At 46.3% G+C, this 17,503-nt stretch overlaps 1 protein-coding gene across 1 annotated transcript in view; it reads right to left on the bottom strand.

The window, feature by feature from the left end:
* th2 (tyrosine hydroxylase 2) overlaps window positions 1–17,503 on the bottom strand; it is a 39,537-nt gene that overhangs the window by 6,792 nt on the left and 15,242 nt on the right. Inside the window, exons 9-10 of the mRNA XM_060840039.1 lie at window positions 14,066–14,122; window positions 8,449–8,544 (exon numbers count right to left, since the gene is read on the bottom strand). Of these exons, the coding sequence (XP_060696022.1) occupies window positions 8,449–8,544; window positions 14,066–14,122 (153 nt within the window). The remainder of the gene's footprint in view (window positions 1–8,448; window positions 8,545–14,065; window positions 14,123–17,503) is intronic.

The raw sequence follows: 17,503 nt of genomic DNA, 5'->3' as shown, positions 1-17,503 counted from the left end.
GAATTTAAATTGAGTTAATTCAATCCGTCTGAAATAAAAAGTTAGTCTCAGTAATGTGAACCACTAGATTGTCATAAAAATCCGTACACAACCTCATCACCCAGGAGATCTCCCACCCACAGCCTCCAACCTCATTGTCCATGAACCTTATACCGCCCAGTTCCAACTTCTACCCAAGATCCACAAGCCTGTCTGCCCCGGCCGACCTATCTTCTCAGCCTGCTCCTGGCCCACCAAACTCACCTCCACATATCTTGATACTGTCCTATTCCCCCCTGTCCAGGAACTCCCCACATATGTTCGGGACACTACCCACGCCCTCCACCTCCTACGGAACTTTCATTTCCCTCGCCCCCAATGCCTCATCTTCACCATGGACATCCTGTCCCTATACACAACTATCCGCCATGACCGGGGCCTCCAAACCCTCTGTTTCTCCCTCTCCCGATGTCCCCATCAGTACTCTTCCACTGACACTCTCATTCGATTGGTTGAATTGGTCTTCACCCTCAATAATTTCTCCTTTGAATCCTCCCACTTCCTCCAAATGAAGGAGGTAGCCATGGGCACCCACATGGGCCCCAGCTACGCCTGTCTTTTCATTGGGTACAGTCCATCTTCCGTAATTACACCGGCGCCACTCCCTACCTTTTCCTCCGCTACATTGATAACTGCATCGGCGCCACCTTGTGCTCCCACGATGAGGTCGAGCAGTTCATCAACTTCACCAACACATTCCACCCTGACCTTAAGTTCACCTGCACCATCTTGGAAACCTCCCTCCCCTTCCTGGACCTCTCCATCTCCATCTCCATCGATGGTGACTGACTCAACATGGACATTTTGTACAAACCCACCGATTCCCACAGTTATCTGGATTATGCTTCCAAATGCCCTGCCTCCTGTAAATATTCTATCCTTTATTCTGAATTCCTTTGCCTCCACCGCATCTGCTCCCAGGAGGACCAGTTCCACCACAAAACACACCAGATGGCCTCCTTCTTCAAAGACCGCAATTTTTCCCCTTCCACGTAGCCGATGATGCCCTCCAGCATATCTCCTTCACTTCCTGCACCTCCACCCTCAAACCCCACCCCTCCAACCGCAACAAGGACAGAACTCCCTGGTCCTCACCTTCCACTCCACCAACCTCTGGATATATCATTTCCACCACATACAATCAGACCCCACCACCAGAGATATATTTCCCTCCCCACCCTTATCCGCTTTCCATAAAAGCCGTTCCCTCCGTGACTTCCTTGTCAGGTCCATTCCACCCACCAACCCACCCTCTCCTCCCGGCACCTACCCCTGCCACAGCAGGAATTGCAAAGTCTGCACCCACACTTCTCCCCTCACCTCTGTGCAAGGCCCCGAAGGAGCCTTCCACATCCATCAGTTTTACCTGCACATCTACACACGTCATTTACTGTATCTGTTGCTCCTGATGCGGTCCCCTCTACAATGGGGAGACAGGACACCTACTTGCAAAACGCTTCTGAGAACATCACTGGGACACCTGCACCAACCAACCCCATCGCCCCGTGGCCAAATACTTCAACTCCCCCTCCCACTCCATCAAGGACATGCAGGTCTAAGGGATTCCTCCATCACCAATCCCTAGCCACCCGACGCCTGGAGGAAGAACGCCTCATCTTCCACCTCGGAACACTTCAACCTCACGGCATCAATGTTAATTTCACCAGTTCATGATCTCCCCTTCACCCACCTTATCCCAGATCCAACCCTCCAACTTGGCACCACCCATATGACCTGTCCTAGCTGTCCATTTTCCTTCCCATCTATCCTCTCCACCCTCCTCTCTGACTTGTCACCAATTCCCCACCTTCATCTACCTATCGCACTCTCAGCTACATTGCCCCCAGCCCCTAACATTTATCTCTCCACCTCCTTAGCTCACAATATTCCTGATGAAGGGCTTTTGCCCAAAATATCAATTTTCCTGCTCCTTTGAGGTTGCCTGACCTGCTGTGCTTTTCCAGCACCACACTCTCAACTCTGACCTCCAGTAACTGTAGTCCTCACTTTCTCACCTGGTTCACTCATATAATCTCGGGACGGAAATCTGCTGTTCTTATCCAGTCAGGACTGTTTGTAATTCCAGACCCAGCAATGGGGTAAACTCTTAACTGCCCTCTGAAAAGCCAAGTTTCTGGTATTGAGACTGCTCTAATGCAACGAGGGGCTCGTCAGGTTCCAAGAGATCAATTGTGGTAGGGGACTCTCCAGTCCGAGGTACAGATAGATGTTTCTGTGGCCAGCAGAGAAAAAGCAGAATGGTGTGTTGTTTCCCTGGTGCCAGGATCAAGGATTCTCAGAGAGGGTGCAGAATATTCTCAAGGGGGAGAGGGACTAGCAGGAGGTCATTGTCCACATTGGAACCAACGATGCAGGAAGGGAAAAGATTGAGATTCTGAAGGGAGATTACAGACAGTTAGGCAGGAATTTAAAAAGGAGGTCTTCGAGAGTAATAATTCTGGATTACTCCCGGTGCTACGAGCTAGTGAGAGCAGGAATAGGAGGATAGAGCAGATGAATTTATGGCTGAGGAGCTGGTGTATGGGAGAAGGATTCACATTTTTGGATAATTGGAATCTCTTTTGGGGTAAAAGTGACCTGTACAACGAAGACAGATTGCATCTACATTGGAAGGGGACTAATATTCTGGCAGGGAGGTTTGCTAGAGCTGCTCGGGAGAATTTAAACTAGTAAAGTGGGGGGCAGAGGGGGGAGGAGGTGGGGGGTGGGGGAGAGGGGGGTGGTGGGACCCAGGGAGATAGTGAGGAAAGAGCTTAATCTGAGACTGATACAGTTGACAACAGAAGCGACTCAGTCAGGGCAGGAAGGGACAAGGTAGGACTAATAAATTAAACTGCATTTATTTCAATGGAAGGGGTCTAACAGGGAAGGCAGATGAACTCAGGGCATGGTTAGGAACATGGGACTGGGATATCATAGCAATTACAGAAAAATGGCTCAGGGATGGACAGGACTGGCAGCTTAATGTTCCAGGATACAAATGCTACAGGAAGGATAGAAAGGGAGGCAAGAGAGGAGGGGGAGTGGCATTTTTGGTAAGGGATAGTATTACAGCTGTGCTGAGGGAGGGTATTCCTGGAAATACATCCAGGGAAGTTATTTGGGTGGAACTGAGAAATAAGAAAGGGATGATCACCTTATTGGGATTGTACTATAGACCCCCTAAATTGAGAAACAAACTTGTAAGGAGATCTCAGCTATCTGTAAGAATAATAGGGTGGTTATGGTAGGGTATTTTAACTTTCCAAACATAGACTGGGACTGCCATAGTGTTAAGGGTATAGATGGAAAGGAATTTGTGAAGTGTGTACAAGAAAATTTTCTGATTCAATATGTGGATGTACCTACTAGAGAAGGTGTAAGGCAGGGCAAGTGACTGAGGTGTCAGTGGGGGAGCACTTTGGGTCCAGCAACCATAATTCTATTAGATTTAAAATAGTGATAGAAAAGGATTGACAGATCTAAAAGTTGAAGTTCTAAATTGGAGAAAGGCCAATTTTAACAGTATGAGGCAAGAACTTTCAAAAACTGACTGGGGGCAGATGTTCACAGGTAAAGGAACGGCTGGAAAATGGGAAGCCTTCAGAAATGATATAACGAGAGTCCAGAGTCAGTATATTCCTGTTAGGGTGAAAAGAAAGGCTGGTAGGTATAGGGAACGCTGGATGACGAAAGAAATTGAGGGTTTGGTTAAGAAAAAGAAGGAAGCATGTGTCAGGTACAGACAGGATAGATCGAGTGAATCCTTAGAAGAGTATAAAGGCAATAGGTGTTTACTTAAGAGGGAAATCAGGAGGGCAAAAAGGGGACATGCAATAGCTTTGGCAAATAGAATTAAGGAGAATCCATTGGGTTTTTACAAATACGTTAAGGATAAAGGGTAACTAGGGAAAGAATAGGGCTCTTCAAAGATCAGCAAGGCGGCCTTTGTGCGGAGCTGCAGAAAATGGGGGAGATACTATACGAGTATTTTGCATTAGTATTTACTATGGAAGCTATAGAATGTAGGGAAATAGATGGTGACATCTTGAAAAATGTCCATATTACAGAGGAGGAAGTGCTGCATGTCTTGAAATGCATAGAGGTGGATAAATCCCCATGCCTGATCAGGTGTACCCGAGAACTCTGTGGGAAGCTAGAGAAGTGTTTGCTGGGCCGCTTGCTGAGATATTTGTATCATCGATAGTCACAGGTGAGGTGCCGGAAGACTGGAGGTTGGCTAACGTGGTGCCACTGTTTAAGAAGGGTGGTAAGGACAAGCCAGGGAACTATAGATCAGTGAGCCTGACGTTGGTGGTGGGCAAGTTGTTGGAGGGAATCCTGAGGGACAGGATGCACATGTATTTGGAAAGGCAAGGACTGATTAGGGATAGTCAACATGGTTTTGTGTGTGGGAAATCATGTCTCACAAAACTTGATGGAGATTTTTGAAGATATAACAAAGAGGATTGATGCGGGCAGAGCAATGGACATGCTCCATATGGACTTCAGTAAGGCGTTCGACAAGGTTCCCCATGGGAGATGATTAGCAAGGTTAGATCTCACGGAATCCAGGAAGACCTAGCCATTTGAATACAGAACTGGCTCAAAGGTAGAAGACAGAGGGTGGTGGTAGAGGGTTGTTTTTCAGACTGGAGGCTTGTGACCAGTGGAGTGCCATAAGGATCAATGTTTAATCCTCTACTTTTTGTCATTTATATAAATGATTTGGATGCGAGCATAAGAGGCACTGTTAGTAAGTTTGCAGATGACACCAAAATTGGAGGTGTAGTGGACAGCGAAGAGGGTTACCTCAGATTACAACAGGATCTTGACCAGATGGATCAATGGACAGAGACGTGGCAGCTGGAGTTTAATTCAGATAAATGCAATCTGCTCCATTTTGGGAAAGCAAATCTTAGCATAACTTATACATTTAATGGTAAGGTCTCAGGGAGTGTTGCTGAACAAAGAGACCTTGGAGTGCAGGTTCATAGATCCTTGAAAGTGGAGTCACAGGTAGATAGGATAGTGAAGAAGGCATTTGGTATACTTTCCTTTATTGGTCAGAGTATTGAGTACAGGAGTTGAGAGGTCATGTTGCAGCTGTACAGGACATTGGTTAGGAGAAAGTGAGGACTGCAGATGCTGGAGATCAGAGCTGAAAAATGCGTTGCTGGAAAAGCGCAGCAGGTCAGGCAGCATCCAAGGAGCAGGAGAATCAACATTTTGGGCATATGCCCGAAACGTCGATTCTCCTGTTCCTTGGATGCTGCCTGACCTGCTGCGCTTTTCCAGCAACACATTTTTCAGGTCATTGGTTAGGCCACTGTTGGAATATTGCGTGCAATTCTGGTCTCCTTCCTATCGGAAAGATATTGTGAAACTTGAAAGGTTCAGAAAAGATTTACAAGGATGTTGCCAGGGTTGGAGGATTTGAGCTATAAGGAGACACTGGACAGGCTGGGGCTGTTTTTCCTGGAGCATCAGAGGCTGAGGGGTGACCTTATAGAGGTTTACAAAATTATGAGGGGCATGGATAGGCTAAATAGACAACGTCTTTTCCCTGGGGTAGGGGAATCCAGAACTAGAAGGCATAGGTTTAGGGTGAGAGGGGAAAGATATAAAACAGACCTAAGGGGCAACTTTTTCATACAGAGGGTGGTACGTGTATAGAATGAGCTGCCAGAGGAAGTAGTGGAAGCTGGTACAATTACAACATTTAAAAGACATTTGGATGGGTATATGAATAGGAAGGGTTTGGAGGGATATGGGCCATGTGCTGGCAGGTGGAACTAGATTGGGGTCGGATATCTGGTCGGCATGGACGGGCTGGATCGAAGGGTCTCTTTCCATGCTGTATATCTCTATGACTTTATGACTCTATGACTCCACAAACCAGTCAGATATTAAGAGGAGGGTTCATTGACATCCTCTTGTGGAAAATTAAGAATTGGCAGTAAATGGTCTTGCCAGCAACTTCCACATCTTGTAAACAAATTTAAGAAATCAACATGCAAGTTGCTTCTGTGAAGTTATTTTACTAGTTTAATGTTCTCTGTTATGTACTGTTAATAGCTAGATTAATGTGCCACACCTGTTAGATATTGTAATTTATCGGCTTAATATGTTAACAATGATTTTTTTTCTTTATTCAGTCACGGGATGAGGGTGTTGTTGGCACGGACAGCCGTTATTGCCCATCCCTAATTACCCAGGGGGCAGTTAAGAGTCAACCATATTGCTGTGGGTCTGGAGTCACATGTAGTCCAGACCAGGTCAGGATGGCAGTTTCCTTCCCTAAAGGACATTAGTGAAGCAGGTGGTTTTTCAAACAATCGACAATGGATTCACCCTAAATTCCAGATTTTTAAAAGTTGAATTCAAATTCTACCGTGCCGAGACTCAAACCCAGGTCACCAGAACATTATCCATGTCTCTGGCTAAACTGTCCAGTGATAATACCACCAGGCCATCACCTTGCATACTGTAATTTGCCAGTTTAATATATTAACTCACTATAATTGTCTCATTAATACCCATTTCAAAGGCAATATAAAATACATATAGAATATATGATCTTATTTCCAAACTGTTCATGTCTCACACATGGTTAACCCTACATTTACTGATACAGAGACTTTCAGCAAAATTCATTTCTGTATTGACATGAAAAACTGTCATGTAATCACTCAGCATCATGCCTTAGATAAACAATAAACCCAAGTAAGGCATACTGAAGCAGTCCATATTCAAATGCAACAAGATCTGGACAATATCCAGGCTGACAACTGGCAAGCCATCTTCGTGCTACACAAATTCCAGGCTACGATCATCTCCAATCAGAGACAATCTAACTCCTTCCCTTTGGCATTCAAAGGTGTTACATCACTGAATCCTCCACTGTCAACATCCTGGGGGTTATCAGAATTTCAGCTGGATCCACCACATAAACACTGTGGCTGCAAGAGCAGGTCAGAGGCTTGGAATATTGTCGTGAGAAACTCACCTCCTGAATACTCAAAGCCTGCCCACCATCTACAAGGCACAAGGCAGCAGTGTGATGGAATACTCCCCACTTGCCTGGATGGGTGCAACTCTAACAACACTCAAAAACCATTGACACCATCCAGGACAAAGCAGCCCACTTGATTGGAACTACATCCATTTGCATCCACTCCCTCCACCACCGACACTTCGTAGCAGCAGTGTTTACTATCTACAAGATACACTGCAGAAATTCACCAAAGATCCTGAGACAGCACCTTCCAACCCCACAGCCATTTCCATCTGGAACAACAAGGGCAGTAGGTACATGGGAACACCACCATCTTCAAGTTCTCCTCCAAGCCACTCACATCCTGACTTGGAAATATACCGCTGTTCCTTCAGTGTTGCTGAATCTAAATCCTGGAATTCCCTCTATAAGGGCATTGTGGCAGCTTTTTAAGAAGGCAGCTCACCACCACCTTCTCAAGGGCAACTAGGGACGGGCAATAAAATGTTCCCCCGGTCAGTGACCCGATACCACAAATGAATTTTTAAAAATTGGATGTGTAAAGGGAAGGTGTGCAGCCGCAGGTTACCTGGATTACTGATCCAGTGGTATGACCAGAATGTCATTGTCCCTTCATGGCTGCCAAGGGGATCAAAGGTTATGGGGAGAAAGTGGGAAAATGGGGTTGAAAAACCTATCAGCTGAAAATGTGTTGCTGGTTAAAGCACAGCAGGTCAGGCAGCATCTCAGGAATAGATGCTGCCTGACCTGCTGTGCTTTAACCAGCAACATATTTTCAGCTGTGATCTCCAGCATCTGCAGACCTCATTTTTTACTTGAAAAACCTATCAGCCATGATTAAATGGTAGAGCAGACTTGATGGGCCGAATGGTGTAATTTCGGCTCTTGTGTTTTATCGCCTTATGCTCTAGTGTTAAAGGATACGACATCATAAAAAGGCAACTTTTTACATTTGTTATAGAGAAATTATGGGACCAGTTAGCTCAGTTGGTCAGACAGCTAACGTGTAGTTCAGAATAAAGCAATTAGGTTCCTATTCCAGCTGAAATAGACTTGATAGCTACATCCACACCCGCCTTTCGAATGGAAGGCAAAGACAAACTGGGACCAACAAAACCTGCCAAGGAAAGGGTTGAGGATGGAGCATCAGCAGCCCTTAGGTAGGATTCGGTCGGCGCAACATCGAGGGCCGAAGGGCCTGTACTGCGCTGTATCCTTCTATGTTCTATGTTCTATGAGTGAAGGAGCCATCTTCAGACAGAGCACGTATGAATGAATGGATGGAATAGCGAAACTACAGACACATTTGTGAAGCACTTGCTGTAATGCTGCTTCCAACAGCAGAAAAGAATTACCACTGTTTGTGCATTTGTGCACTATTGGGTTCTTACCATAAGTTCTCCGTACGAGGAAAGTAGACCAGCTCCATAAGCTTTCAAAACTCCATTCTGTCTGCACAACCCGAATTCTATCGTAAACCAGTAAAGCTATAGATACAAACAGCAAGTTATTCATGGCACATAGATCTCTCCTCTCAGACTGGCTCCATTATTCAATTACATTACAGTTGAGCTGTTTCTTAACTCACTGTTGCCTCACAGCGCCAGCGACCCGGGTTCACTTCCTGCCTCAGGCGACTGACTGTGTGGAGTTTGCACTTTTTCCCCATGTCTGCGTGGGTTTCCTCCAGGTGCTCCGGTTTCCTCCCACAGTCCAAAGATGTGCAGGTCAGGAGAATTGGCCATGCTAAATTACCCGAGTGAAAAGTGAGGTCTGTAGATGCTGGAGATCTGAGCTGAAAATGTGTTGCTGGTTAAAGCGCAGCAGGTCAGGCAGCATCTAAGGAGCAGGAGATTTGACGTTTCGGGCTAAAGCCCTTCATCAGGAATGAGGAAGGTGTGCCAAGCAGGCTAAGATAAAAGGTACGGAGGAGGGACTTTGGGGAGGGGCGATGGAGATGTGATAGGTGGAAGGAGGTCAAGGTGAGGGTGATAGGCCGGAGTGGGGTGGGGGCGGAGAGGTCAGGAAGAGGATTGCAGGTTAGGAGGGCGGTGCTGAGTTCGAGGGAATCGACTGAGACAAGATGGGGGGAGGGGAAATGAGAAAACTGGAGAAATCTGAGTTCATCCCTTGTGGTTGGAGGGTTCCCAGGCGGAAGATGAGGCGCTCTTCCTCCAACCATCGTGTTGTTATGTTCTGGCGATGGAGGAGTCCAAGGACCTGCATGTCCTTGGTGGAGTGGGAGGGAGAGTTAAAGTGTTGAGCCACGGGGTGGTTGGGTTGGTTTGTCCGGGCGTACCAGAGGTGTTCCCTGAAGCGTTCCGCAAGTAGGCGGCCTGTCTCCCCAATATAGAGGAGGCCACATCGGGTGCAGTGGATGCAATAGATGATGTGTGTGGAGGTGCAGGTGAATTTGTGGTGGATATGGAAGGATCCCTTGGGGCCTTGGAGAAAGGTAAGGGAGGAGGTGTGGGCGCAAGTTTCGCATTTCCTGCGGTTGCAGGGGAAGGTGCCGGGAGTGGAGGTTGGGTTAGTGGGGGGTGTGGACCTGACGAGGGAGTCACGGAGGGAGTGGTCTTTTCGGAACGCTGATAGGGGAGGGGAGGGAAATATATCCCTGGTGGTGGGGTCCGTTTGGAGGTGGCGGAAATGACGGCGGATGATACGCTGTATACGGAGGTTGGTGGGGTGGTAGGTGACAACCAGTGGGGTTCTGTCCTGGTGGCGGTTGGAGGGGCGGAGCTCAAGGGCGGAGGAGCGGGAAGTGGAGGAGATGCGGTGGAGGGCATCGTCGATCACGTCTGGGGGGAATCTGCGGTCCTTGAAGAAGGAGGCCATCTGGGCTGTACGGTATTGGAACTGGTCCTCCTGGGAGCAGATGCAGTGGAGACAAAGGAATTGGGAATATGGGATGGCGTTTTTACAGAGGACAGGGTGGGAGGAGGTGTAGTCTAGGTAGCTGTGGGAGTCGGTCGGTTTATAGTAGATGTCTGTGTTGATTCGGCCGCCCGAGGTAGAAATGTAAAGGTCTAGGAAGGGGAGGGAGGAGTCTGAGACGGTCCAGGTGAAACCTACTGCAAATCCTCTTGCAAGGATGCCTTCCTTGAAGAAGCTCTCTTCCTCCCTCTACAAGGATATCAGTGAGTCTCTCTCTCACTGCACCCCCCAGGTCATCTCCTCTGCACAGAAGCTCTTCAGCCACGTTCTCAAACAGACTCGCTACCACAGCCACATCTCCTTTCTCAGCAAACAAACCTGCCTGCCCCGGCCGACCCATCGTCTCAGCCTGCTCCTGCCCCACCGAACTCATCTCCACGTACCTCGACACGGTTCTGTCCCCCTTAGTCCAAGAACTCCCCACCTACGTTCGGGACACCACCCACGCCCTCCACCTCCTCCATGATTTTCGCTTCCCCGGTCCCCAACACCTTATCTTCACGATGGACATCCAGTCCCTGTACACCTCCATCCCCCATCACGAAGGACTCAAAGCCCTCCGCTTCTTCCTTTCCCACCGTACCACCAGTACCCTTCCACTGACACCCTCCTTCGACTGACTGAACTGGTCCTCACCCTGAACAACTTCTCTTTCCAATCCTCCCATTTCCTCCAAACTAAAGGAGTTGCCATGGGCACCCGCATGGGCCCCAGCTATGCCTGTCTCTTTGTAGGATATGTGGAACAGTCCATCTTCCGCAACTACACTGGCACCACCCCCCACCTTTTCCTCCGCTACATCGATGACTGTATCGGTGCTGCCTCGTGCTCCCACGAGGAGGTTGAACAGTTCATCAACTTTACCAATACCTTCCACCCCGACCTCAAATTCACCTGGACCATCTCAGACTCCTCCCTCCCCTTCCTAGATCTTTCCATTTCTATCTCGGGCGACCGAATCAACATGGACATTTACTATAAACCGACCGACTCCCACAGCTACCTAGACTACACCTCCTCCCACCCTGCCCCCTGTAAAAACGCCATCCCATATTCCCAATTCCTTCGTCTCCACCGCATCTGCTCCCAGGAGGACTAGTTCCAATACCGTACAGCCCAGATGGCCTCCTTCTTCAAGGACCGCAGATTCCCCCCAGACGTGATCGACGATGCCCTCCACCGCATCTCCTCCACTTCCCGCACCTCCGCCCTTGAGCCCCGCCCCTCCAACCGCCACCAGGACAGAACCCCACTGGTTCTCACCTACCACCCCACCAACCTCCGTATACAGTGTATCATCCGCCGTCATTTCCGCCACCTCCAAACGGACCCCACCACCAGTGATATATTTCCCTCCCCTCCCCTATCAGCGTTCCGAAAAGACCACTCCCTCCGTGACTCCCTCGTCAGGTCCACACCCCCCACCAACCCAACCTCCACTCCGGCACCTTCCCCTGCAACTGCAGGAAATGTAAAACTTGTGCCCACACCTCCTCGCTTACTTCTGTCCAAGGCCCCAAGGAATCCTTCCATATCCACCACAAATTCACCTGCACCTCCACACACATCATCTATTGCATCCGCTGCACCCGATGTGGCCTCCTCTATATTGGGGAGAAGGGCCACCTACTTGCGGAACGCTTCAGGGAACACCTCTGGTACGCCCGGACAAACCAACCCAACCAGCCCGTGGCTCAACACTTTAACTCCCCCTCCCACTCCACCAAGGACATGCAGGTCCTTGGACTCCTCCATCGCTAGAACATAACAACACGATGGTTGGAGGAAGAGCGCCTCATCTTCCGCCTGGGAACCCTCCAACCACAAGGGATGAACTCAGATTTCTCCAGTTTCCTCATTCCCCTCCCCCCACCTTGTCTCAGACAATTCCCTCAAACTCAGCACCGCCCACCTAACCTGCAATCTTCTTCCTGACCTCTCCGCCCCCACCCCACTCCAGTCTATCACCCTCACCTTGACCTCCTTCCACCTATCACATCTCCATCGCCCCTCCCCCAAGTCCCTCCTCCCTACCTTTTATCTTAGCCTGCTGGACACATTTTCCTCATTCCTGATGAAGGGTTTATGCCGGAAACGTCGAATTTCCTATTCCTTGGATGCTACCTGGCCTGCTGCGCTTTAACCAGCAACACATTTTCAGCTCATGTTAAATTACCCATAGTGTAGGGGAATGGGTTTGGGTGGGTGCGCTTCGGCGGGTCGGTGTGGACTCGTTGGGCCGAAGGACCTGTTTCCACACTGTAAGTAATCTAATCTAATGTAATCTAAAACTCTGTTCTAGTGAGGGGTATAGATAGGGTTAATGATAGTTGGCATTTCCCTTGGGTGGGGGATTTTCAAGACTAGGGGCACATTTTTAAGGTAAAGGGAGAGAGATTTTAAAAAAATATGAGAGGCAAAGATTTTACAGATTGTGGTTCGCATGTGGAATGAACCTCCTGAGAAAGTGATGGATGTGGATACAGTTACACCTTTTAAAAGACATTTGGATAAGTTCATGAATAGGAAAGGTTTGGACGGATATGGGCTAGGAGCAGGGTAGGTGGGATTAGTTTAGTTTGGGATTATGTTTGGCATGAATTAGTTGGACTAAAGGGTCTGTTTACATGCTGTATGACTCTATGGTCCTTTAGAAATTACACCAAGTTATAGATGGTTATAAGTTATATTTCAAAAGGCAAGTGAAAATGTCTGGCTCGCTGTTTGTAACAGGTAGAATTGTATCCAGGAAAGAGATTAAATTAATCCTGTTTGTCCAGACAGTCAGCTACATCATGCAGCAGCAGTTTCAATAGTACACAACAATAATGCTGACAACAACAATCTTCATGTCCTTCCTGAAATATGGAAATATTCAATCAGAAACTTTAATGGTATCTTACTAAGTTCAAAGCAACCAGATCAATCTAGAATTTTAGAGATTTGGGAATAGGTAATAAACGTTCACTGTCCCAGAAACACCCACTGTCAATGAATGAACTTTTAATAAGAAAGTCACTGGTTAGGAGTGAGAGGAACATTTTTACACCATCCAGTGCATCACATGACAGGAGGAGTGTAAAGGCGGTAGAAAAGCTCAGAGGCGTCTGATCCCAGAAGCAAATATAGTTTTTTTTTTGCTTTTTATTCTTTATGTTTCTACTGCTCAGTAAAAGTTGATCTTTGCAGCTGTACTTGACCTTGAGCACAGCTAGGTCTGAAATATGGTGGGGATGTCAGAAGTCCCAGGAGGTCTTTGTACTGGGGAGGAATCCCCAAAGGTCCTTGTACTGGAGAACATTTCAGCTGCTGGTGAGTGCTAAATAACATGGGTGTAGTACCAGAGAGGGATGGTATGTACATAATGAGGTGATCAATGTAAACTTTTATAAGAAAGGTCACTAAGGGTCATAGAGAGAAATATTCACAAAACTTCCTGAATTGCCACTTAGCCAATTTTTGGTCAAACACAGTCTGTACGTTTTAACAAGCTCCTTAATTTAGAAGTCACCTCAATGGTTATTGCAACAACACTACTACTGTAACAAAAACAATGCCCAATAATACTGATAGTATTAATTGTAGAATAGATCATAGTCTAAATTGTGCCTAGAAATGTGATTAAGTGTTTCGGATACACATTTCCAACTCTTTAGCATAAGGTCAATAGCAATATTGAAATAAATTTGGAAACTAGATATTAAAAAATATATATTATACAATACAAACTATATTTTAGTGCTATTCATTCAGTATTAGATGGAAATTGAGATTTGTTCTGCTTAGTTAGACATCTTGATTTTGTCAGAAGATTTAGAGTGTAACCAGGATTGGCTGGATGGCTGGTTTGTGATGCAGAGTGGGTTCAATTCATGCACTGGCTGTGGTTACTGTGACAGACTCTTCTTCTCACCCTTGTCCCTCTCCTGAGGCGTGGTGACCCTCAGGTTAAACCACCACCAGTTGTCTCTCTCTCTCTAATGAAACAGCAGCCCTCTGGTCTGGAAGGACTATGCCAACATGACCTTTACCTTCATTCTTTATGATTAATTCTGTTTCTTAATTACTCACTGTTGATAGTTTCTCAATATCCTCATCTGAAGCTCCTAATGAAGCAAGGCCAAGTTCCTGAAGATAAATAAAAAAGCAGAAGATCAGATTAACATCTGATTATCCTAAAACTCAGGTGTATTTACACATCCAGCCGTGCACTTTGGTCAAAGCAATAAAAGGTGTAGAGTATATGTTCCTCTCTTTCTCACTCTGATTGTGGGTAAATCTGGGAGAAGGTGAAGATAATTGGGCAAAGGTTGTTTGCCAATGCATCCCCACCAATTCCAGGATGTCCCATGGAAGTGATAGTGGGTATCTCAGACAGTGACACAACTATGTGTGGCTATATTAAAGGAGAACAATGATGTAGTGATCATATGAACTAATTTCTAATCCCGGGAACTGGAATAAAGATCTCGAGAACACAGGTTCAAATCCTAATTTGACTTCAGTTTTAGAAACATCCTGCCGCAGTAAAGGTGAACGTGAAGTGACTGGATTGTTGTGAAAACTCAAATGCTTGCAAATTTTTCTTCGGGAATCAATCTCAATGTCCTTATCCAGTCTGAGTCAATATTTGCCTCTAGTGCCCAATAATTTTTGATGTTTTTGGCTGCAATCAGAAGTCCTTTACTGTGATATAAGCGACACCGACAGGGCCAGTATTTACCATCCATCTCCATTTACCCTTGTGCTGAAAAGATGGTTGAGTCAACCACACTGTTGTGGATCTGGAGTCACACATAGGCCAGACCAGGCAAGGACAGCAGATTTCCTTCCCATCAGGACATTTATGGAACAGATCTTTTTTTTAATGATAATCAACAATAATTGCTATAGTCAGCATTACTAAGAAAAAACTTTTAATTCCAGACTTATTTGTTGGTTTCCTATTTTAGCAGGTATCATGTTGGGATTTGAACCCAGGGTATTAACAGGCCTGAGGCTTGCTAGGCAAAAGTGAGGACTGCAGATGCTGGAAATCAGAGTCAAGATTAGAGAGGTGCTGGAAAAGCACAGTAGGTCACGCAGCATCCAAGGAGCAGGAAAATCGATGTTTTGGGCACAAGCCATTCATCAGGAATGAAGGCAGGGAGCCCCTGGGGTGGAGAGATTTATCTCTCCAATGCTCCCTGACTTTATTCCCAATTTTCCTGCTCCTCGGATGCTGCCTGAGGCTTGCTAGTGGAGTGACATTACCATCACGCCACCATCACCTGTAACGGCTTTATAAGGCACTCATTTCTAACAAAGCTCTAGAAGCCCAATCCTCACCATCTCCAGTCAACTCGGATAGGTAATAAATGATGCTGATTCTCATATCCTGTAAACGTTTATTGCAAACAATGGGACCATTTCTATCAAATACACATTCTACAAACATTGTCAAAAACAAAAAAATCACATGTATCTCGGGTATTTAAACTGTAATGACTGGAATGGAGTTGACCTTCAGATCAAATGAAAAACAAAATACTCATGTTCAGTTTCCCTAAGGCCATTTCATATCATGGTTGGGTTCAGACAGCCAATTGCTGTGATTGATCCCTGACTGCTGATTCCGACTCCTCAGCAGAGGCAGGAATACTGTGGGAATTCATCCATGTGTATTTATGCTGCTTTGGCAGTGGGATCTTGGCTGGGATCAGCAGGGATCAACTGGGATCACAGAGACAAGTAGAAGCCCTGTTCTAAAGTAATCCTACTCTCTGTTAGTGAGATCACTTGCTAAAGGGAATGCACTTTGCATCAATCCTAAGGGGGTGAAGCCAGAACTGTCTTACTGCTCATCTCTGCTGATTGAAGTACAATTAATCTTATCGTTCTGATCCTAATCATCTATAATGAAGTGCAAAGCAGCTAACACATACAGTGTCACATTGCTGAACAGGTTCTGAAGAAGGGTCACTGGACTTGAAACATTAACTCTTTTTTTCTCTGCACAGATGCTGCCAGACCTGTTCAGTTTCTCTAACATTTCCTGTTTTTATTTCAGATTTCATCTGTCGTTCTTTTGTTTTATATTAACTCAGAGACCTATGTTAGGGTGCCATTTGAATCCAATAAAAATATGGAGTTAAGAGTTTAATAATGACCAAGAAACCACTGTTGGTTTTGTTGTTGGGGGGGGGGGGGGCATCTGTCATCTTTACCCGGTCTGACTCACACGTGACTCCTGACTCACAGCAAAGTCATTGACGTTGAACTGCCATCTGATCAATTAGTGATGGGCAATAAAGTGCTGATCTGGCCAGTGCACACATATAACATGAATTAACTTTTTAGAAATGGAGTTATTATATTATCCATGAAGGTGCATGAAAGCATCTAAACTCGCATTTATATAGCAACATTTATATCTTCACAACACTTTTGAAGTGAAGTCACTGTTGTACTAAAGGCACCAGTTGACCTCTACACTCTTGCAATTAGATAAAAGATTATGTTGTTTGCTTCGGTGACTTGGTTGAGATTTAACTGTTGACATGGAGACGGAGAGTGTTTCCTCACCTTTCCTTGACTAGTGTTTTGGCATCTTTGAGATCTGTCTGAGAGAGAGCAGACAGGACCTCAGTTCAACATCTCAGTCCAAACACAGCTCCTGGCAGGCAACTTCGCCCGCAATTTTCTTCTCTGCTATGCGACCTACCAAACTCTGTGCCTGGCAGTGATTTTGGAGGTAAATGTGTCATTAATGCTGATTGGTGTGTCCAGAATCTCTCAGCAGCGCTGTTGCTGACAGACCAGCACTCTTGATTTTCTACAACACCAGCCTGCATCATTAATTAAATTGTTGGAGCAGGGTTTGAATCAAATATCTCTGGTTCTGAGGCTTGAATGCTAATATTAAGCTCCATTAGAGTGGTGCTGGAAAAGCATAGCAGGTCAGCAGCATCTGAGGCTCTCCATCCTGGAGGCTCCCTGCCTCCATTCCTAATGAAGGGCTTTTGTCTGAAACATCGATTTTCCTGCTCCTCGGACGCTGCCTGACCTGCTGTGCTTTTCCAGCACCACTCTGATCTAGACTCTAGTTTCCAGAGTCCTCACTTTTGCCTTGCTAATATTAAGCCACAAGCATACTCTAAGAGAGATGGAACCACACATTCTTGCAATATCAAAGATCACTTTGTCCAACAGCTCAAAATATTTCCACTCCTTTCTCCTTAAACCTCTTTCTCTCTCTACCTCACTGTCTTTCTTTAAAGCTCCTCTTTGACCAAGCTTTGATCACCTCCCCCAGTGCACTTTTCTTTGATGTGAAGTTTTGTCGCTAATCGCTCTATTATACATCATGCAATGTTTTACTGACATAAAGGTGCTATGTAAATGCAAATTGTTGTTTGCAGCACCAAACCAGTTCCTGTCTCCTTCTTACCCAGGGAGAAAGTGAGGTGTGCAGATGCTGGAGATCAGAGCTGAAAATGTGTTGCTGGAAAAGCGCAGCAGGTCAGGCAG

Source organism: Hemiscyllium ocellatum, chromosome 19, assembly GCF_020745735.1.
Source record: "Hemiscyllium ocellatum isolate sHemOce1 chromosome 19, sHemOce1.pat.X.cur, whole genome shotgun sequence".
Taxonomy (NCBI): domain Eukaryota; kingdom Metazoa; phylum Chordata; class Chondrichthyes; order Orectolobiformes; family Hemiscylliidae; genus Hemiscyllium; species Hemiscyllium ocellatum.
Note: the sequence above shows the minus strand (reverse complement) of the source record. Positions and strands in the feature narration are given on the sequence as shown.